The 23,808-nt window shown below is 35.8% G+C and overlaps 2 protein-coding genes across 5 annotated transcripts in view; one reads left to right on the plus strand and one right to left on the minus strand.

Annotated features, from left to right (window-relative positions):
- LOC128209558 (coiled-coil domain-containing protein 150-like) overlaps nucleotides 1-12,842 on the minus strand; it is a 32,719-nt gene extending 19,877 nt beyond the window's left edge. For 2 of the 4 annotated variants that reach the window (XM_052913634.1, XM_052913633.1), the window contains exons 1-11: nucleotides 12,753-12,842; nucleotides 8,533-9,549; nucleotides 7,882-8,006; nucleotides 7,147-7,332; nucleotides 6,676-6,805; nucleotides 6,038-6,174; nucleotides 4,566-4,619; nucleotides 3,420-3,527; nucleotides 2,812-2,921; nucleotides 2,124-2,301; nucleotides 927-1,088 (exon numbers count right to left, since the gene is read on the minus strand). In XM_052913634.1, coding sequence (XP_052769594.1) covers nucleotides 927-1,088; nucleotides 2,124-2,301; nucleotides 2,812-2,921; nucleotides 3,420-3,527; nucleotides 4,566-4,619; nucleotides 6,038-6,174; nucleotides 6,676-6,805; nucleotides 7,147-7,332; nucleotides 7,882-8,006; nucleotides 8,533-8,947 — 1,605 coding nt within the window. In that variant the 5' untranslated portion in view covers nucleotides 8,948-9,549; nucleotides 12,753-12,842. Of the gene's footprint in view, nucleotides 1-926; nucleotides 1,089-2,123; nucleotides 2,302-2,811; nucleotides 2,922-3,419; nucleotides 3,528-4,565; nucleotides 4,620-5,659; nucleotides 5,681-6,037; nucleotides 6,175-6,675; nucleotides 6,806-7,146; nucleotides 7,333-7,881; nucleotides 8,007-8,532; nucleotides 9,550-12,752 lie in introns of all 4 variants that reach the window. The other 2 variants (XM_052913636.1, XM_052913635.1) reach the window with 2 other exon arrangements.
- An 80-nt stretch (nucleotides 12,843-12,922) lies between these two features.
- Nucleotides 12,923-23,041, plus strand: LOC128209005 (uncharacterized). Its single transcript, XM_052912802.1, has 6 exons — nucleotides 12,923-13,132; nucleotides 14,008-14,222; nucleotides 18,070-18,211; nucleotides 18,512-18,587; nucleotides 19,942-20,063; nucleotides 20,814-23,041. The coding sequence occupies exons 1-6, from the start codon at nucleotides 12,973-12,975 to the stop codon at nucleotides 20,861-20,863; spliced, it is 765 nt and encodes a 254-aa protein (XP_052768762.1). The 5' UTR covers nucleotides 12,923-12,972; the 3' UTR covers nucleotides 20,864-23,041.
- The last annotated feature ends 767 nt before the right edge of the window (nucleotides 23,042-23,808 follow it).

The raw sequence follows: 23,808 nt of genomic DNA on the forward strand, positions 1-23,808 counted from the left end.
ACCTAGATTTTATAGAGATGATTATTCTGACCAAGTTGCATTGAGATTAGGCTAAAATTGTGACCTCTATTGTGTTCACAAGGTTTTTGTACTAATTGACCTAGTGACCTAGTTGTTGACCGCGGATGACCCAATATCGAACTTGACCTACATTTTATAGAGATGATCATTCTGACCAAGTTGCATTGAGATTAGGCTAAAATTGTGACCTCTATTGTGTTCACAAGGTTTTTCTACTAATTGACCTAGTGACCTAATTATTGACCGCGGATGACCCAATATCGAACTTGACCTAGATTTTATACAGATGACCATTCTGACCAAGTTGCATTGAGATTAGGCTAAAATTGTGACCTCTATTGTGTTCACAAGGTTTTTCTACTAATTGACCTAGTGACCTAGTTTTTGACCCCAGATGACCCAATATCGAACTTGACCTAGATTTTATAGAGATGATCAGTCTGACCAAGTTTCATAAAGATTAGGTCAAAATTGTGACCTCTATTGTGTTCACAAGCAATTGTGAACGGACGGACGGACGGACGGACGGACGGACGGACGGACGGACGGACGGACGGACGGACGGACGACGGACGAAGAGTGATCACAAAAGCTCACCTTGTCACTACGTGACAGGTGAGCTAATAAAATGCAAAGTATAAAAATGATAATACAATCAAAAAAATCCTTTGAAAGCATAAGTACATCAGATTCAAAAATACAGTTGAATCCAGTTGGCTGGAACTCGCTTGGCTCGAATTCCTCGTTGGCTCGAACTGGAAGTAAAGGACCGATTTCTATATACTAAAAGTAATCATTTCCGCTTGGTTGAATTTTTCGAGGTTCGAGGTATTTTCGTTGGTCCCTGGGAGTTCAAGCCAACAAGGTTCGCCTGTATGCAAATACATGTACTTCAATCCCCATACCTGTTGCTGCTCAAACCCGGAGACCCTCTCAAGTAGATGAGCGTTTTCATGTTCGAGTTTACGCCTTGCCCGTGAGTGTCCATCCAACTCTAATTGAAGCTGTTGGACCTCCTTCTGTAGACGCGCTCGCTCCTCCGACATAGAATCTACAGTCTGGTTGACCTGAAAGTAGCAGAAAGATTGTCAAGGTTTGTTACAATGGAATTAATACAACAATCTTTTCAGCCAATTTCACAACTCTACTTGACGTGTCTGATACACAATTAGGTAAATGTTTGATGCCTGTTGACCTGCCTGTTGACTATACCTTTTATTGAAAAAAAAACATAAGCAAGAGCTGTCACTGTAAGTGAGGAATGCCCTCAGGGTTCCAGATAAATCAATGGAGTACGCTTACATTCAGGAAGAGCTTACATAAACAATAAGCATATATATATAGGACCCTATGCTTGTTGACTTCAAGAGAGGGAGAGTTATGAACTAAAAGAGGTAGAGATCGGGGACTTGCGCAGCACACATCTTGAGAGAAGGACTGCATCTTGCACCTGGCATGTCCACTTTATGTGCCAATCATCTGTGCCATAATGACCTTCGGGTACAGGCTAGGTGTTACATGACAGAAGTCCAAACTGTGTGCCTTACATCTGGCCGAGTTGTTTCAAAATTACATCATGTATGATAAAGTTACATCCTGGACAAAAATAATACCGACACACACACGCACATCAATTTTAATATGCCCACCTTAGGGAGAATTAAAAAGAAACCTCTATTACATAAACAATGTCTACAACTCTTACAAAAATCTGACCTAGCAATCTAGTTTTTGACCCAAGATGACCAAGATACCAATTTGTCCTAGAGTTTATCAAGACAGTCATTTTGACCAATTTTTAGAAGCGTTGTCAGGCCTCTGTAATGTAAACAAGGTCATTTTACGACTTGTCCTAGTGATCTAGTTTTTTATCCAAGATGACCCATATGCAAACTTGTCCGTGATTTACAGAAGTATCGGTTTAAAACTGTAGCATCGAGAGTTTAATGTGTAAACAAAACCAATTGTTGACAACCAAAAATGACAGTGGTCAACCAACCTACAACAATAGCAAAATAATCCAGTTTGATTATCTCAATTTTATCAGTTTTTTGGCAATATAGCTCAAATAATTTGATATAAACATAATGGGTTTTATTAACCTCTTCAAGAAGTGTTCCTTTGTCCTTGAGTATCTGGTCCCTCTCCTTGTTCTGCTGCTGTAGCTGGTCCCGCAACGACGCCAACTCCTTGCTGAAGCCATCTGCTGTCTGTGTCAGCTCGGCATCCTTACTGCTCAAACGCCCCTGGAGCTTACATACCTCCTCCTCTGAACGTTTGCTGAAATGGATTAGCAAATTATAAACACAGAGCCACTATTGGTTGTTTCATGCAACCCATTTTTTGACTGAAAAAAACACCAGACACAGGCCACTCTAATTTAATGGAAAAAACAACAACATTTAGGTATAAGGGCTATTCCATTTAAACATATAACGCCCAGAGGGAAGGCACTTTTAAAATATACCACCACCCTACAGAAGCAAATTTAACCTTTCAGGATCCAAATTAGCAAAAAACACCCCCCCCCCCCCCATATTTATTTTACTGGAATAGCCCTAACAGACAGTGCCGAGAATACCTTAATAAGGCTTCATTGAATGCAATAACTTGACATATTTGAATAAGAGTGATAAAATGTCCTGCACTTCCTTGATAATATGTGCAACAAGTTGGGATTGAGAACATATCAAAAGGAGGTTTTTCCAATATTTGCATGACAACAAAGCTGGCAAGGATCAGTCAATGGATAACTATATCAAATAGTATATATAAATAAATACTACTCACATTTTCTTCCTGAGGTCTATGTTTTCTGAGGAAAGTTCAGCAACGCTGTCCTTGAGTCTCGAGGCTTCGTCCTCAACCACCTCCTTATCTCGAGACTTCTTGCGCTCAGTCTGGAATGTATTTAATGATATTTTCAACCACTAAATGTACTGAGCCTTTCAAAACCCTATATCTAAATGGCTAGAATAGGCAATTGTAAAGTATACTGTATATATTTATGGTACTAAATTAACAGTCATCAAATAGTAGTAAATTTGTTTCATATAGATAGTAGAACTCTCTCAAATTCAACCACAATATTTGAACTCACAAATGGTTAAATCTAGCCAATGTTAATACTATGTTCAATACCTGCAAGGAAACCTTTCGCTCACTTATTAAGAAGCTCAATAATGTTTAATGGTAGCTTAAACCGGTTGGTTCCATCTCATAATATTGAGGACATTTTCTTACTTCAGAACAAAGTTTGGGAAATGCTTTATTTTACAGACAAACTGAAGTTGTGATGCATTTCTATCTTCTAAAGTTTTTAGTAGATCTACATTTATTTGGAAGAATTTTAACCCCTACAGGTGAGATCACACTATCCTACGCTACCAAAAGGGTACCTCTAGTTCCCGTCTGAGTTGTGCATTAATTTTATTGTGCTCCTCGCCAGTGGTGTGCAGAGTTGCCGTAAGTTTCTCATTGGCCTCCACCAACTCCTTGTTCTTGATCTAGAAATAACCACAACCATGTGTGCGTGTCTTTTTGTGCATTTCAGAACAGCATGTGTAGAAATAAATAGTCAGTGCTTCATTTTATGCAGCAGAAAAAGTAAAATGTTTTTAAATTATATAACTTTATTCGAGGATTATTTAATATATAAATTATGTTACTATCATTCAAGGGCTTTTATAACATGAATACCATAATATATCCAGTTTTAGGTAGTATTTTTTTATTGTAAAATTAACAAATACATGCCCTTAAAGCTGTACAAACATGGTAGTCAATTGAATCAACATGATTCTAAATGTCACACAATTTAAAGCTTTTTTCTTCTCATGACTACAAGGTGTGCATTGAAAAAATATGAAAAAGGTCTTCGATGAGCGTCATCATTATTTTTTAGTTGATTATTATGACAGTGGAATATGAACACTAAGATCTTTAACATAAATTTATTCATAATACATATTTCTAACGAATGCATTTAAAACCCTTACGAATAATTCTGATAAGCCCACAGAGGCTATGATATGATTGCTGAGCATAAAAGGATTAAAGGTTATTTTCAAATATTTTATTAACTAATCAAACCAATATGCATAAATTATCATCAAAACAAATGCATCAATTGGGCCGATTGTTCAGAACTTGTTTAAAGTTGACATCATTGTTAACATAATTGTTGTAAATTTTTAAATCTTTACTGCACAGAAAGCTTACTGTGATCTGCAGTGCTCTACAAATTTTGAGCAAACTGTTCAGCTGTGTTTTATTAAAATACATCTTTGCGCTTTATAAAATATTATACCTGTAAAAGTTAACAACAGTGCTGTTTACAATATTGGTAACTTAAACAAAGATTTTAGTTGCAGACAATCGACCAAAATTATTTTGTTAATCAAATTCAACACCAAGAGCGTTTTGTTATATCGGCATTTCCACAGCATCATTTTAACCCAAATTACATTAAAAAGCTAAGCCTTCCTTCGTTGGCATGCAAAATCAATTTTTAAAGATAGCTGTGTGAGTGGCATCTTTCTCACCAGTAACATTGACAAGTCATCCGCTCCTCTAAGCTTATCACCTAGAAATATTTCCTAGAACAGAAACCTTTTAGACATAAACTTTTAAAATATGCGATGTAATTGACCTGGCAGCTGAAAAGCTGAAAACAAATTTTCGATGGGTTTTTGGGCACTTCAGGCCCGCCTGGGTATGGGGTCAAACTGGGTGAGACTGACCCTGCTGCAGTAGCAAATATGGTTTTTAGAAGCCCTATTGGAGGCTCTCCTGACTTCAAATTTAAAGCAAACTGGAGTGTCAATACTTACAACAAATTAGGTATGAACAAATACCACCTTTCTTTAATCAGTAAAAATGAAACCACCGCCCCTTTTATAGGGTCTGACATTAAAAAAATAATTTTATGTGAAATGTCAACAAAGGTCTTGCTACAATGACAAACATCAAAAACAGTTCAAATTAGCGCTCGTAGATTACTAATTATTAATGAAACTTGTAGGCACAAAAATACACACAATTAAGTAGCTGCCTGTTCGTGTATGGTGCATATATTTCATTAAAGGAAGGAAATTAGATAACTTAATTACAAGTTGATAATTATTGTTTTCAACATTATATTCAGTGAGTTAGTCCCTTCTACCAAATTTTTTAGAAAATATTTCCCAACAATAATTTATTGTGCAAATATGATGATACGATGATTTCAGTAATATAGGTATAGGGGGGATAGGGGGGAAAGAAACTTAAAACATTATAAAAGTTGATATTATTCTTGGACCAATGTAATGGCACTTATAATATTTCAAACAATGTTTGGAATTATGGTTTGTTTCATAATTACTGTTGTTTTTTATTTTTATCTGATCAAAACTACAATAACATGCATTTTGTATCTGCAGCTTTACAATATGGCATATTGACTCTAGAGAGATTTATGTGTCACATTTTCAAATACACGTCCGAACATGATACAATGTACATGTAAACAGTCAGAGATAGTATAACTGTCAATAGGTAAATCCTCGACCCTCTATCCTGAAAAAATACCATTTACCAAATATGCACAAATAATATGAAAGTGAACCTAAATGAATAATATGTGCTAATATCTCACTCTTCTTCTGAAGTCTTTGCCCTATTCCATAACAGAATTGAAATACATGTACATATAATAGTCTCTTAAATAATTATGAAAAGGTCAAATTCTCTGATGAAATTGTTTTATATCACCAGTTAATTACTGAAATGGCTCCTCACTTCCTGGCAGAAATATGAAGAAAACTGATTTTTTCTGTAATAAAGTCTAGCAGCATCTGTATGTTTCTAATTGTGAAAGCATTTGCAAATAATATATAAAACAAAGTAATATACAGTTCCTGAAATATAATCACACATCTTCATATCACTGCTACTATCCAATTACTATACTAGGTAGCCTTCAAAATCAGCATCCCCCTTTCAAAAGCTCCACTCCATCGCCCACCAGACCCACCTGCTGTTTGTCAATGATGTCCTGTGTCTGCTCCATCTGTTTTATGAGGTCTTCGTATTGCTGTCGAAGACGGGTAACCTCGGAAATCAGCAGCTCTCTGTCACTCTCACAGCCACGATACTTCACAAGTAACTCATCTGAATACAGAAAAATAGTAAATACATTTTCTACTTCTCAACCATTTTGAAGAAATTGAGACATAACACTTATAACCTTAATTGAACTGATGATATACTTATATGATATTTTGATGGTGAAACCAAAGTATCCATTAAAACACACACACACTTGTCCAGCTTTGTTATCATCAATAAAACAATCATACTTTGTAATCATCAATAAAACAATCATTTATGCACTTAGACGAGAAACTGAACGCAGTCACCTTCATTAGAGGCAAGTTTACTAACTACTGCTCCATATGGACAAGTAATGGAATGTGATGTCAATTTAAGAAGCCATATGAGTGAAGTGTATGGTTAGGGCGGGCATCAAAGGTGCTAGGACTGATCCAGCATTAAAACCAATAGTCATACTTACCTTTTTAACCACAGAGCATCTTTTACTTGCTTTCCACTTGGTTTCCTCCTTCTGGTGATGTAGATTTATATTTATAAGCATAGTAAATCTTGGTATACCTTTTTCATCACAGAGCATCTTGTAGTTGCTCTCGGCGATCTGTTTCCGCTTGGTTTCTTCTTTCAGTCTCTCCTTCACGCCCTCACACTCAGCCTTCACATGCGCAAACTCAGAACTCATTGACTGGACCTTGAAGAAGCAGGATTTCATATCAAAATAAGACACCAATCACCTAAATAATTTATAGCAAAGGTAACAGACAAAGTGAGAATGCCTCTTAGCTAAGAATTCAAACATTCACTTCCAGACTTGAGTGTAATAACAATTTCCACACACTGCAACCTATTTTGGCAGCCATTTGGAATGTCTCCTGTGTAGGTTTAAATGATCGATAATATTATTACTATAAGTAGTGACAAGGTAGCAAATAAAAAACTTTTATAGTCATGATTATCATGACTTATACCACTCAGATCTGAAATAACATCTCCGACAAGCATTATTAGCTTTAGCTATGCAATGCAACCTACCCCAGACCTCTCCATCTCCACCACGTTTTCCATCTCTCGTACACGAGTGAGCAGTGTGTTGTGTGACTCCTCAAGGCTGGCTCGTAAACTCTGCTCCCGTGATACCTCCTCCTTCAGGTCACTGATACGCTTCTGTAGTTTCTGCTGTGACAGGCTCAGACCTTCAGCTGTCATGGCCGCCTCCATCTATAAAATAGGAACCTATTGCATGTATTTGTGGGCAATATAGCCATTGTAAACAAGAACAAGTAGGGAGAAAGGTTATAAATGACTGGTTTTTGCAGTGACAGATTCAGCCATTCAGTTGTCATTATAGCCTCCATTTATAAAACAGGAAAAAAACAGGAAATTTAAAACAAATGTCTTGTCTATATATATTTTAATAAAGATATGATTAAAGTTTAAAAAAAAATAATTATAATGTCCCTGTCCCTCCAATAGCTGAAAGTATCTCCAGTTTCTGCATTGACAGGTTCAGACAACTGAAAATTTTTATTGGCTATCATGCCCCCTCATCATGTTTTGTCACAAATATGTCTTGGTAAACATGGACTGGACAAATTACAAACAGTTTTATAGCAATGGTTGAACACACATGTTTTAAGGCAGTGTTAATTTATTAAAACTGGCAGTCTTTAATCTATATCAGACATAATGAAAAAAAATTGTACCAGTATGCAATTATTTCCACATAAGCTTTATTACCTAGAAGGGATTGAATGTTACTGTACATACCCGTGTTTCAGAAGACTGACTAAGGGCCTTCTGTAGATCCTGTATCTCTTGTTTGGCCTTTCCTTTCGCGTTCACCTCCGAGCCAAGCTCCTCCTTTAGGTATTCCACCTGCCGCGTCAGCTTACCTGGGAATGGTATATTGAATATAACAGTACTTCACTGCATGTGGATGCCGACACTCATCTCATATGGGGCATCACTCAACATATAATTGAACTATTTAAACATAAATTATACATTCCGTTATTGGTAAGATTCATATGACTACATATGAGATAGTAAGGAAGCTAAGTATAAGGCAAGCAGTTTCTTTCATGAGAACACCAACAGCATTGATGATACCTTAACTACCTTAACCCATTAGTGTTTTATTTAAAATATTCATTATTCCAAATAAAAACATGAAAATGTCCACACAAAAAAACACATGGGAAAATTTGACTCGGGGGGGGGGGGAATTCACTCCATGGGCAAATGTTGGGCACATAAACAAAGCATAAAAGGTAATATATTGGCTGAAGTTCTTCAGCTAATTAATCAGAACTATACTTTTTACATTTAAGGGACTGTTTGGCAATTATTTAAAGGTTATGGTTTATTGGAAATACACTCGGAGACAAACATACATAATATAACATTACTAAATCTTACCTATTTCTTGTTCATATGCTTCTCTTGCATACTGGAACTTCTCTTTCATCTCTTTTAAGTCCTGTTTTTGATTTAACTTCTGGTCCCCTTGCAAGTTTACTAAATTCAACTTCAAAGTCTGCATAGCACTCTCAGTTTTACACACTCTTGATACCATACTTTCATATTGAGCCTTGAATCGCTCATAGTTTTCCTGGTTCACAACTTTTGTCTGCCCTCTGAAGGGTGATACTGGTTCATACAGTGAACTCTTCCCATTGTCAGGTGGATTCTCAAACCCCATACTTCCCAACTGCTCAATGAGCTGTCTGGTGTCCTGCTCAGCTGCTTTCAAACGAGACTCCAACATGTTGTAACTCTGTTGACCGGGGACTGGGTCCACAGTTAATGGTGGAATCACTGCTCGTGCTGACATGCTTTTATAATGCTCTTTATGATATTTTCAAGTAGTCTTATATTTCAGTTTTGTATTTGATAATGCATATCATGTACTTTTCCTCAACAGTTTTTATGTTTTACTCACCGTATAATCCATTGTGATTGAGTAAAAAATAAAAAAAAGTCTGTTTTAAATCTGCTTACATCCCGATAAGGTAACTTTATTTTCAGTGAGTAAATCAAATTCAACCCAGTGCAATAAAACACTAAATAAGAACCATTTCAGCACTTCATTAAATCGTTTAACTTCTCACATTCATCAAATTTTTGCACCCAAATTTCATTAAAACATGATTGCTGAATTTCTAATCTCCGTGATAGATCAACATAGCTGTAGTTCACACCAATATATCATCATTTACGATTTACACATGAAAGTACAGATCCACTATTCAAAAGGCCTGAGTAAACAATTACTTCATCCGACAGATTACAGAAACACTATAAATCAGCTTATAGAAGTAGGGCTTCACATTTTATACTGGTTATGAGCGTCTTTTGACAAAAATGTTGAGTGCTCTTGTCAACTTCTCAACCATCGGTTACAAGTCAGTAACTCAACAGACTGAATATTTTTACCTGAAAATATAATATATACATACATTTCCAATTATAAATTGTACCTGTATATAGATATAGTTAAATATTTATGAAAATCTTTGCAGCATTTGGAGATCAATTGTAATAATTTACCAGCGTCAAAAACAAGATTTTATGAAAAGAATTTTTGTCAATGTAATTGAATTAACTTGGAAATGGAGGAAATGAATACATGAAGACATTTACCCATAGTTCTGAAGACAGCCATGACATTGTTTATGCAGCATTATATTAACTGTAACAACGCCTTTATTCTAATGGCATCATGTAAATCTCCTACAGATCCAAAAGAACTTAAATCATGAATGAAACAGAGCATTCAAAGTTTTAGTGAAAGTTCATGAGGTGAATTAGAATAATCTTTGAAAAAAGTTTGAACAAACCAGAATTTTATTACGGTATTAATTCTCATGTCAAATCCTGTTTGTATTTTGGGGAGCTATTTTTACAAATCATCTTCTTAGTGTATCAAACTTAATAATGAAATAAATTGTCAGAAAATCAATGGTTATCAAAGGGGCATTTAAACACAAATAATAAAGTCTTACAAGTTACAATACAGGTTCAGCCTTTACATCATCAATGACTTTTATATCAAATTTCAAAAAACAAATACAGATAAAATACCTTGTAAGGAATATCATTGAATACTACAATGAGCTAATCAACGAAGATCAAAAATAAGAAGGTGACTTTACACTATTATTATTAAGTCAAAAATGGACTGTAGATATAAAACCTATTTCATTCAAAAAGTATTGTCTACTTTCAAAAATAACAGTCAAATTCTAAATTTTATCAAACACAGTGATTCATTTCAAATCTACTTTAGTACATCCCTTCGGACTTGCATTTTTCATAGCAAAAATTTGAGAGTCCAAAGCGTTGTTGCATTCACATTATTACTGTCAGAGTGAGTCCCTGAGTAAGATGAACATATTAAGGAACCCTAACACTGGTCCTCCAGAAAACATTGACTTAGGTGTACTTGGGATGCATATGAAGCAACATGATTCACTGTTAAACTGTTAAGGTTCATCAAATTATTATTAAACAATTATAACAGCAATTCAGAATCCTATCTCAACAATGACAACAAGATCAGAAAAAAACGAAGTACAGGGCTCATCCTTGGGAGTGATTTGGTTGATATCATCACCTTGAGTTTATTGCCCCTATATACTAAAATCAGAGAGAAGTCTGAACTTTGCTGACAATTCATTGAATGCCTAGAAATTGCTTTTCAGTTGTCATATGTCTGAACACAAAAATCAGTTGTTCATATATATATATATATATATATATATATATATATATATATATATATATATATATATATATATATATATATATATATATATATATATACATTTCTAAGTATTCCACAGAATAAAACTGATTATGCTTAAAAAATATTCAGTTTTGTAAACAACCGCTAATATAAATGATTGACATTAACAATTAGGGGAAAATGAAAAAACAACAGAGTTCATTCAAGAAAAGTTAGCAAGCAGAAACACAAAAGTTTTCGGAGATGATAAAAAAAAGCAAACAACAAAGGTATGATTGATTTGGGTAGAGAATGATTATATTTGACTAGTCAGATAGAAAGTAAATGAATCCATTTGATCTCATGTTGTCCCATTGTATCATTTGTCCCTGCAATTTCCTATCTATATTATGTTTCACTTTCATATACTTTTTATAGTGGCTGAAATTTGGTATTGCCTTTCCATACTTTGAACCAATCATGTAAAATTTCATCAATATAATTAAAAAGTTATTAATTTAAATATGTGTTTGTCGTGACTGCCTACTTGGAGCTGATAATTGATAATATTCAGTTTACATTTATGTTATTGTTGTTTAAAAAGTGTTTAAAAAGGTTTACTTGAAACTGGGAAACGTATTATAATGCATGAGTAATTTTTGTGCAGGGCGACTATAAGTTCAGGTTCACTCGCCCTGCATGGCAAGTGACTTAAAATAAAATTTTGAGGCCTGAGTACTGACAAAACATGTTTTGGGGGAAAACCGATTGCTATAAATAAATATGAAAATTTGTCATTTGCTATGTTAGGTCAATCTCACGCGACCAATACATATTTCCCCCATGTGAGAATTTGCAAATTTGATTACATTTTCGTATTTTTGAAACACCAATCAAAAAATCTGCATGACTCTTTTGAACTTTTTTAACTTTAACAAAAGAACACATTTTACATAAAAAACATTAACAATTGCCATGAACAAGATAAACCAAAGGAGGAAATGACAATTGCTGGTTACTTCTCCCTGATAGAAACAATGCACTCCAACTAGTATATATATATTTCATCTACTTGACAGAGGGTCAAGAAGTCTTTGCCGCACCAACAGAGGTTTGAACAATATGTCATCATCATTATCTGAGGCTGAGTTGCACTACTTGATTTTCTTGCTGCAGCAAACAGTTCATCAATTGTTTTGAAGGGATGAGAGTGGCCTAGTGATATAGGTGTCTGCCTATCATCCAAGTGGTTGTGGGTTTGATCCCCAACAGGGGTAATTTCTCATGGCATTTCAAAACAGGACATAGTACTGGTTGCTGCACAGGAAACGGACTCAAGAGTGACTTTATAAGCTATCGGCTTTCGTCACAATCGAGCAAATATAAATTATTATAAACCAATTGTTTTTGATCCCTTAAAAGTCATCTATATCTGATTCTTCCACAATAATTCTTGCTTTTGTGAGACAATTGTCATAGTGCATTTCCAGTTCATATTCAACATTCCATTACATTAGCCTTGCGTATTCTGCCAATCAGGACCCATATGCTTTTTGGTTGAAAACAACAAAGAAATGTGAGGACACTCGAATGCAGTATTAATTTATTTTTCGGGTCCGCGGTACAGTATGGTTGAGGAATTTTTCGTCTATGTGGTTCATAATATAGGTGGTTTGATTTGTTTTGTCAAATTAGTTAAACACTTGTATAAGGCTTTTAGAATGGGTCAAATAGTCAGACCTGTGGGAGCATAGAAAAGGCCCTGCTCGTAGGAGTCTTTTTAAATAATGAAATGGTAGTATGTAACCTCTTGCACAACTGTATACTTCTCTATTTCCATACTTCACAATGTTTCACGGCATGTTGTTAAAATGCGGTCGATGCAAAATAAACATTCTAAACAATTACTTACATTTTTTTAAAGAAACATTAAGGTAATGGTCGTTTAACAGCTTATTAAAGTTACAAACTCTCAAGTCACTGCTTGTTGTTATGAATCATAGTCGGATTGATGCTTTACGAATTTTATCGTTGATTTCCGAACGGTACCGAATATACGGTGAAGTGTAAAAATGTCCCCGTTACAATTGCCCTAGTAAACAATTCCAACGTGTTTTCAATTTCTGCCAAAAATGAAAGGAAGAAAAGGACCTAACCGATTTAGACAAGAAAAGGATGATGCCAAATTCGAAACTGAAGCATTTGCCTATCTGAATGAAGACACAGATGCTGATACAGGCAGACCGAACAAAATAAAGCGTTTTGATAGTGATGATGAACTGTCACTTTCAGGTTATACTCCACTGATTTATTAATATTTAAATAACATTTGTGTCAGTTGCATAGAATAACTGAAATACGCATTTATATCACTATTTATGATGTCGTACTCACTTCCCAATTTTAATTAGCAACAATATTGTGCATATAGGGAACTTTTTTAACATTTGGATATTCATTTTGTAGTTCTGGCTTCCATAACTTTAATGTTGATATTTATTTTTTTGATGTTTACAACACATCTGGCTTCCATAACTTTAATGTTGATATTTATTTTTTTGATGTTTACAACACATTAAACACGTCCAAAAAGGTAATATATAACGTGTTCGCTGAAGTTCTTTAGCTATTCATTTTGTAGAGTCGCCAAATCAAAAATCGTCAAAAGACTCTGAAGCTATCTATCTCTGTTTTATGTCAACTCCTCTTCCGAGTATTACTGACATGAAGTGGCTGTTTATATGGACTAAATTTTAATATGCAGTATTCAGTGGCTTTTTACAGAAAACTCTTTACTCCAGTCCTGTTAATGTTTTGCATGTAAGCATGTACATATATTATTATCTCAGCAACTACTTGATGTATTGCATTGAGACCTTGTTTATTTGTGAATGGTTGTCAACAATCAAACATTCTTAGATTATCAACTAAGATAACTCTGTTTGTAATTATTAAACTTAAAAGTGACGTTAAAGTCAATTAATAGTTGTAAAATTAATTTAATATCACTTTTTCACCTTCATATATTTCACCAATATTTAGAAAAGTATTATACATGTGTTATAACATGAAAATAGCCAAAAATGGTCTTAGAAATTAGGCCATATTATTATATCATATTTTTTTATATCAAATCATCTCTTATAAAGGTATAAATCTCTCTGTAGAGCAAGAAGAGTCAGGTCCAGAAGACAACCCTGTGGAAGATGCACCAGTTGACGATACTGGTAGTGATGATGAGGCCCCAGAAGATGTTGGTTTCCATGACAGTAAGCAGTCCGTTCTTGCCCAGCTCAAGTCAGCCATGAGACAGGTGGACACGGGGAAGGCTCGTAGGAAGGAGCTCAGGAAAAAAATGGATGCTCAGTTTAAAGAGCAGAAGGTGAGTATTGTGCTTTAAGTTTGTCTGTTGTTGTTTTTTAAAAGAAAAGTTGAGGTATTGTCATTGCCTTAATGTCATTGGCAACATTTTTGTGCAAAAACTCTCTACCTTGGCCAGAAGCCATTAAAGAATGAAAATAATTACACATGTTGCCAGAGACAATATGCACACATAGGTATACCAAAGCCCATAACTCTGGCTTTTGTGTAATTATTGAATTATACTCTTTGTTCTTCTAAAAAGAAGACCATGTTTTGGCATTTGCTCAAATAATTATCTTCTGAGTAAAGTTAAAAATGTATATACCTTTTGTGCTGAGAAACTTAGTACTGCTGTATTATATGAGGTACAGGGTGAAGGTTTGAAAGTTTAGTACTGGTATATTATATGATGTATAAGGTGAAAGTTTAGATCTGGTATATTATAATAAAAAATTATAGGGTATAGAGTGAAAGTTTGTTCTGGTATATTATATAAGGTATAGGGTAAAGTTTAGTACTGGTATATTATATAAGGTATAGAGTTAAAGTTTAGTACTGGTATATTATATAAGGTATAGGGTTAAAGTTTAGTACTGGTATATTATTATGCCCCCCTTCGAAGAAGAGGGGTATATTGCTTTGCACAGGCATGTCGGTATGTCGGTCGGTCCGCCGGTAGACCAAAGCTTGTCCGAGTGATAACTCAACAATTCCTAGACGTATGGTCATCAAACTTCACATGAAGGTTGGGCCTGACCAGTAGATGACCCCTATTGATTTTGGGGGTCATCGGGTCAAAGGTCAAGGTCATAGTGACCTTTAATGGTAAAATAATTTTAAAGCTTGTCCGAGTGATAACTCAAGAATGCCTGCACCCATGGCCCTCAAACTTGACATGGAGGTTGGGCCTGACCAGTAGATGACCCCTATTGTTTTTGGGGGTCATCAGACCAAAGGTCAAGGTCACAGTGACCTTGAATGGTAAAAGGTTGTTCGAGTGATAACGTGACAATGCCTGCACCCATGACCCTCAAACTTGACTTGGAGGTTGGGCCTGACCAGTAGATGACCCCTATTGTTTTTGGGGGTCATTGGGCCAAAGGTCAAGGTCACAGTGACCTTGAATGGTAAAAGGTTGTCCGATTGATAACTCAACAATGCCTGTACCCATGGCCCTCAAACTTGACTTGGAGAATTGGCCTGACCAGGAGATGACCCCTATGGTTTTTGGGGGTCATCTGGCCAAAGGTCAAGGTCACAGTGACCTAGAATGGTAAAAGGTTGTCCGAGTGATAACTCCACAATGCCTGCACCCATGGCCCTCAAACTTGACTTGGAGGTTGGGCTTGGCCAGAAGATGGTCCCTATTGATTTAAGGGGTCATTGGGCCAAAGGTCAAGGTCACAGTGACCTGGAATGGTAAAAGGTTATCCGAGTGATAACTTGACAATGGCTGCACACATGGCCCTCAAACTTGATTTGTAGGTTGAGCCCGGCCAGAAGATTGTCCCTATTAATTTTAGGGGTCATTGGGCCAAAGGTCAAGGTCACAGTGACCTTGAATGATAAAAGGTTGTCCAAGTGATAACTCAACAATGCCTGCACCCATGGCCCTCAAACTTGACATGGAGGTTGGGCCTGACCAGTAGATGACCCCTATTGATTTTAGGGGTCATAAGTCAAGGTCACAGTGACCTTGAAAGCAAACTCGACAATTCTTGGACCAATGGTCATCAAACTTGACATGAAGGTTGGGCCTGCCCAGTAGATGACCCCTATCGACATTTGGGGTCATCAGGCCAAGGTCAATGTCACAGTAACCTTTAACGCAAAAAGTTAACAAATCTTCCCCCACTGATATCTCAACAATGCCTGAACCTATGATCATTAAACTTGACATGGATGTTAAGCCTGACCAGTAGATTCATAGAGCCAAAGGTCAAGGTCACAGTGATCTTGAATGGTAAAAGGTTGTCCGAGTGATAACTCAACAATGCCTGAACCCATGGCCTTCAAACTTGACTTGGTGTTGCATCTGACTTGTAGATGACCCCTTATGATTTAAGGGGTCTTCGGGTAAAAGGTCAAGGTCGCAGTGACCTTGAACGAAAAAAACTTGTCTTGTGATAACTTGACAATGCCTGCACCTATGGCCCTCAAACTTGACATTTAGGTTTCTGGTGACCAGCTGATGACTCTGGATTTTGAGTTCATAGAGTCAAAGGTCATGACGGTCATAACACACTTTATCCTCACACTTTAATGGTCATAATCTTAAAACAGCAACAAATCAGCTGTCATTTCGGTCCATGCATATTTCATTCAATTGTCCATATAATCCTGACAACATGGCGCTCAGGGGGGGCATAATGTTTGACAAACATCTCTTGTTAAGGTATAGGGTTAAAGTTTAGTACTGGTATATTATATAAGGTATAGGGTTAAAGTTTAGTACTGGTATATTATATAAGGTATAGGGTTAAAGTTTAGTACTGGTATATTATATAAGGTATAGGGTAAAAGTTTAGTATTGGTATATTATATAAGGTATAGGGTTAAAGTTTAGTACTGGTATATTATATAAGGTATAGGGTTAAAGTTTAGTATTGGTATATTATATAAGGTATAGGGTTAAAGTTTAGTATTGGTATATTATATAAGGTATAGGGTTAAAGTTTAGTACTGGTATATTATATAAGGTATAGGGTTAAAGTTTAGTATTGGTATATTATATAAGGTATAGGGTTAAAGTTTAGTATTGGTATATTATATAAGGTATAGGGTAAAAGTTTAGTATTGGTATATTATATAAGGTATAGGGTTAAAGTTTAGTACTGGTATATTAGATAAGGTATAGGGTTAAAGTTTAGTACTGGTATATTATATAAGGTATAGGGTTAAAGTTTAGTATTGGTATATTATATAAGGTATAGGGTTAAAGTTTAGTACTGGTATATTATATAAGGTATAGGGTTAAAGTTTAGTACTGGTATATTATATAGGGTATAGAGTGAAAGTTTGTTCTGGTATATTATATAAGGTATAGGGTTAAAGTTTAGTATTGGTATATTATATAAGGTATAGGGTTAAAGTTTAGTACTGGTATATTATATAGGGTATAGAGTGAAAGTTTGTTCTGGTATATTATATAAGGTATAGGGTTAAAGTTTAGTATTGGTATATTATATAAGGTATAGGGTAAAAGTTTAGTACTGGTATATTATATAGGGTATAGGGTAAAAGTTTAGTACTGGTATATTATATAGGGTATAGAGTGAAAGTTTGTTCTGGTATATTATATAAGGTATAGGGTTAAAGTTTAGTACTGGTATATTATATAAGGTATAGAGTGAAAGTTTGTTCTGGTATATTATATAAGGTATAGGGTTAAAGTTTAGTATTGGTATATTATATAAGGTATAGGGTTAAAGTTTAGTATTGGTATATTATATAAGGTATAGGGTTAAAGTTTAGTATTGGTATATTATATAAGGTATAGGGTTAAAGTTTAGTACTGGTATATTAGATAAGGTATAGGGTAAAAGTTTAGTATTGGTATATTATATAAGGTATAGGGTTAAAGTTTAGTATTGGTATATTATATAAGGTATAGGGTTAAAGTTTAGTATTGGTATATTATATAAGGTATAGGGTAAAAGTTTAGTATTGGTATATTATATAGGGTATAGAGTGAAAGTTTGTTCTGGTATATTATATAAGGTATAGGGTAAAAGTTTAGTATTGGTATATTATATAAGGTATAGGGTTAAAGTTTAGTTTTGGTATATTATATAAGGTATAGGGTTAAAGTTTAGTATTGGTATATTATATAGGGTATAGAGTGAAAGTTAATTTCTTTTACTCAGGCGAAGAAGAAGGAAGACCTTGCCAAGTCAAAACTGCCTGAAGATTTCTTGGAAAGCCTTGATGAGAAAATACCACAAAAATCTAAAGTGGTCAAAGGGAAACGGAAGCAGAAAAAACTTGAAGAATCTGGAAATTCCGAGGGTACTTTTATCTTATAATTGTTGCTGTGGTGATGGTATTTTTCCATTGTGATAGGTGTATAATAGGATTGTTTGAAATGTTTGTTACTCTGATAGAAATCCATGTCTTTATTCGTTCAACAAATTTTTGAGAGACGCATCAGTTACCGTGGAATCTCAATCAGAAATCTGAAGATTTATTAGTTGAGGTTATCTTAAATTGGATTGTTTCAATTGATTTCCTTAAACAGTGTGTAGAACAACGGGTGAAATCTAAAAAAAAGTTTATAATTGAGATGTTTTTATACATTTGTCTTTGCAGAAGATGAAACAATAAAATCTGTTCAGAAGAAGATCAAGATCTCTTTCAAAGAGGACTTCATTTCACTGACTGACAGGTACTTTTGTGACCGCAAACTAGCTTGTCTCCTATTCAAAGAAACCGGTTAAGGTATTTGCATAACCTTGGTGGTGTTAATGATGGTGTTGTTTTTATTGTGCAAAATCTTTGACCTTGGACATAAACTATTTCACATTTAATATATTTTCATGAAACTTGGTGCACCTGTTACAAGTGGCAATATGTATGTGTGTATCAAGGCCCATAACTCTGACTTTAAAAGCAGTAAATATGTTCTTCTTCATCAAAAGAAAAAAACACAATGCTGAATGGAGTGCTGGCCTCTACTTGTGAAGCACTTGTTTTTGATTTATTATTCTTATTTTCTTTTACTTATCCGAATCTGCCAAACATGTACCTGTCTTTAACTTTTTTGATAAATCTTTTACCTTGAACGTTGCTAAACACCATTCACTTTATTCTCATGAAACTTGGTGCATTTGCTCAGAGTGACAATGTGTTCATGTGTATCAAGGCTCACGACTTTGGGTTGCATGAAAGTAAAGGTATGCCTCTTTCTCAACTGAAAAATCTACATGATTGCAGTTCTGGCATCTTCTGACAGTGCTGTATTTATGCCCCCACAAAAATGGGGATGGGTAAGCATAAAAATTGCCCTTGTCCATCTGTGCATGGGACAGAGTGTGAATCATTGATTCAGTAATTATTTTAAGTGTTGCTCAAAACTCCAAAACTATATGACCTAGAGACATGAAACCTCAGGGGATTGTTAATTGGGTGATCTTATTGTGCACCTGGGATTTTGTTTCCAGCTGCACGTAGTAAAACTAGAGTTATGACCCTTGAAATAGCAAAAGTTGGCATTACTGGACTTTTGTTACTCAACTCCTAAATTATATTACCTAGAGCCATGTAATCTTAGGGGACTGTTAATGCGGTGATGAAGTTGTTCACCTGGGATTTCATTTCCCACTAGTTTGTGGGGCTCAAAATTTTGATGCACATTTATGGAGAATAAAGCAAATAATGGCCCAAGTGCTTTTGTGACAAAAGCAGCTTATCAGGGCATCCGAGTCCTATGGACATATTTCTAGTTTTTAAATCAAGTTTCACAGAGAAATTAGCAAGATTTCCAATAATAATGGCTAATGAATAAATTTAGTGATTTTTTTTAACTAAGTTGAACACTTTCATGAAGAATCTTTATAAATATAGCACCATAACAAAGAGCGGGACTTGAAAAGTCTGAGAGGTGCATTTGAAAATATTTTCAGAAATATCAACCTGTTCCTTGTAATCTTATTAAGAAATATAATTTTAGCATATTTGAAACATTCATGCAGTATTGAAGGACCACAACATAATGTCTTTCTTGTTTCTCTTTTTTTTAGTGTGAGTGGTGTCGAGGTGGCAGATGTCAGGAAGGTGGAGAAACGAGGTCAGTCCCAGGTCCAGACTGCAGCAGACTTCCGAAATAACAGGCTGTACGGAACCCATGTACGCAGGGAATCCAGTAAGTGTTTACTTCCTTGCTGTTGGGTACATGACTTTTGTAACTTAAAAGGGAAATCATTTTCTAATAATTTTTGCGGCTGCAACATTGACATCTGGACAATTTTCAAATTTCAATATTGAGTACAAAACTATGTAATGGCCATGGATGTGTGTAACAAAAGGGACCTTCTGAAACACTCAATTTTAAGTCCTTGTTCAACTCATGGTCAGATACCCCAGGAAAACTCCTACGTTATGCTTCATTGTGGACTGTGTGCGATTTGGCTAGGACAATTTCGTATTCATGAATAATTATTGAGGCAGTTTCATTGGTTACACAAGGAACCAGATGCTTAACTTTAGAAAAATATTCTTGCAGAAGTCTGAATTGAACTTGGTCTGCCATTTTAGTATAATAATTATTGTCGGCAGTCAAGACCACACAGCCATGGAGGATACTGACTCTACAGGGTTACTGAAGAATATGTAATTGTAACATGGGAAATCATTGAGAAGAGTTGTTTCCCCTGCCTCATGCATATTCATTAAAATGAGATTTTGTCAATCAATTGTCTTATGGTATTTTTTATGTATAACAGACTTAAGTTCTGTGGTTGCCAACGATGTTCTTAACTCTGTTTAGGTTGATACACAATTAAGACATATTGAAGCCTATTCAGTTCCTCTAAAACATGGCAATTATCTTAATTATTTAAAGATTGTTCTTGTCTGGTGAAGCTCTGTATGAACTATGTATTGTTTCTTTCAGACAAGAAAAGAATGGCAAAAGCAGAGAAGAGAAAACAGATAGGAAGATGAAAGATGTTTATAAGCATCTTCAATGTAATTGACTTGTACATGGAAAAGACTCCTGTCCAGCCGTATTCTAACATTCACAGGACAGGCTAGCTGAGTTAATGGCTTCATATGGGACTTCAGTGAAAAGAATGCTCCAGTTCCAGTGTATATGTTCTAAGATACTTGTCAGAAACAGTTCATAGGAATATCAAAGTGTCTCTTGTTCATATAAGATATTTTATGTTTAACATCATTTGTTATTTGTAATTTTGTTCTCAGTCTCATTTTCAAATGTTTGTTCGCAATAGAGCTCCTATATGACAACCGGTATGTTTTATAAAAAAAAGAAGCATTTTTATTAAATTTCACCCAAAATAATAAATTTTGTTCAATATTTGACCCAATAAAACGCTGTAGCCCTTTTAAGATGCACTATTACTCCCAAATATGATTTACCATATTTAATACAAGTGTTTTAATTTACGAAAAAGGATTAAAAAATGTCAGAAACAATGGTTCTTATGAAGGATATTGTGTTTGATTTGAAAGAAAGGTGCAGAAAACATGGTATTTTTACCATATGAGACGATAGTAGATCACAGTAAATCTTTTAGCATTCACCAATCATTTGCGTTTTCAGCTATTAAATACACGGTTATAATCTTGTTATCAGTATTTAATATTTTCCATAAATGCATTATTTAGTAAATAGTTGAAGGTTTATTACTCAAAATTTATGTTTGTTATACATGTGTATGTATTGATTTTGAATAAGAGTACCACTTTAGAATAATGATTACTTTTGTTGCAAGGACTCCACAGTCCTTCATAAACATTTGTTTGAGATCTATGTGGATTTTTTATATCCCCACAAACGAAGTTTGAGGGGGTATATAGGAGTGAGCTTGTCGGTCGGTCTGTCTGTCTGTCGGTCGGTCGGTCTGTCGGTTTTCATGGTTTCCGGACGATAACTCATGAAAGGCTAGACAGATTTTAAAATATTTTTGGTACACAGGTGTAACATCAGAAGATACAGTTTGGTACACAGGTGTAACATCAGAAGATATAGGTCAAGTTCGATATTGGGGCTGGAGGGCAAGGTCAAGGTCACTGTTACTTAAAATAGAAAAACGGTTTCCGGACCATAACTCATGAAAGGCTTGACAGATTTGAACAATTTTTGGTACACAGGTTTAACATCAGAAGATACAGGTCAAGTTTGATATTGCGGCTGGTGGGGCCAAAGTCAAGGTCACTGTTACTAAAAATAGAAAAACGGTTTCCTGACGATAAATCATGAAAGGCTTGACAGATTTGAACAATTTTTGGTACACAGGTGAAACATCAGGAGATACAGGTCAAGTTCGATATTGGGGCTGGTGGGGCCAAGGTCAAGGTCACTGTTACTAAAAATAGAAAAACGGTTTCCGGACGATAACTCATGAAAGGCTAGTTTTTATGCCCCCGAAGGTGGGCATATTAAAATCGCACCGTCCGTCCGTCCGTCCGTCAATCCGTCCGTCCGGCTCTGTAACTTTCCCTTGTATGGACAGATTTTAAAATAACTTGCCACATGTGTTCCACATACCAAGACGACGTGTGGCGTGCAAGACTCGTGTCCCTACCTCAAAGGTCAAGGTCACACTTAGTGTTTATTCACAATAGAGTGCTGCATTTAAGGACATAGAGTATAGGTTGTCGTGTCCGGGCTGTAACTTTCTCTTGTATGGACAGATTTTAAAATAACTTGCCACATGTGTACCACATACCAAGACGACGTGTCGCGTGCAAGACCCGTGTCCCTACCTCAAAGGTCAAGGTCACACTTAGTGTTTATTCACCATAGAGTGCTGCATATAAGCATTGAGTATAGGTTGTCGTGTCCGGGCTGTAACTTTCTCTTGTATGGACAGATTTTAAAATAACTTGCCACATGTGTACCACATACCAAGACGACGTGTCGCGTGCAAGACCCGTGTCCCTACCTCAAAGGTCAAGGTCACACTTAGTGTTTATTCACCATAGAGTGCTGCATATAAGCATTGAGTATAGGTTGTCGTGTCCGGGCTGTAACTTTTCCTTGTATGGACAGATTTTAAAATAACTTGCCACATGTGTACCACATACCAAGACGACGTGTCGCGTGCAAGACCCGTGTCCCTACCTCAAAGGTCAAGGTCACACTTAGTGTTTATTCACAATGGAGTGCTGCATATAAGGACATAAAGTATAGGTTGTCGTGTCCGGGCTGTAACTTTCCCTTGTATGGACAGATTTTAAAATAACTTGCCAAATGTGTTCCACATACCAAGACGACGTGTCGCGTGCAAAACCCGTGTCCCTACCTCAAAGGTCAAGGTCACACTTAGTGTTTATTCACAATGGAGTGCTGCATATAAGGACATAGAGTATAGGTTGTCGTGTCCGGGCTGTTACTTTCTCTTGTATGGACAGATTTAAAAATAACTTGCCACATGTGTTCCACATACCAAGACGATGTGTCGCGTGCAAGACCCGTGTCCCTACCTCAAAGGTCACGGTCACACTTAGTGTTTATTTACAATGGAGTGCTGCATATAAGGACATAGAGTATAGGTTGTCGTGTCCGGGCTGTAACTTTCCCTTGTAAGGACAGATTTTAAAATAACTTGCCACATGTGTTCCATATACCAAGATGACGTGTCGCGTGCAAAACCCGTGTCCCTACCTCAAAGGTCAAGGTCACACTTAGTGTTTATTCACAATGGAGTGCTGCATATAAGGACATGGAGTATAGGTTGTCGTGTCCGGGCTGTAACTTTCTCTTGCATGGACAGATTTTAAAATAACTTGCCACATGTGTACCACATACCAAGACGACGTGTCGCGTGCAAGACCCGTGTCCCTACCTCAAAGGTCAAGGTCACACATAGTGTTTATTCACAATGGAGTGCTGCATATAAGGACATAGAGTATAGGTTGTCGTG

Source organism: Mya arenaria, chromosome 11 (genome assembly GCF_026914265.1).
Source record: "Mya arenaria isolate MELC-2E11 chromosome 11, ASM2691426v1".
Classification (NCBI taxonomy): domain Eukaryota; kingdom Metazoa; phylum Mollusca; class Bivalvia; order Myida; family Myidae; genus Mya; species Mya arenaria.

What these genes read in the sequence shown, in the direction of transcription:
- LOC128209005 (XM_052912802.1), top strand. Translation starts at nt 12,973, where the DNA reads ATGAAAGGAAGAAAAGGACCTAACCGATTTAGACAAGAAAAGGATGAT. An exon ending in TGATGAACTGTCACTTTCAG is followed by an intron (nt 13,133 to 14,007) that starts GTTATACTCCAC and finishes ATCTCTCTGTAG; the next exon opens with AGCAAGAAGAGTCAGGTCCA. An exon ending in CTCAGTTTAAAGAGCAGAAG is followed by an intron (nt 14,223 to 18,069) that starts GTGAGTATTGTG and finishes TCTTTTACTCAG; the next exon opens with GCGAAGAAGAAGGAAGACCT.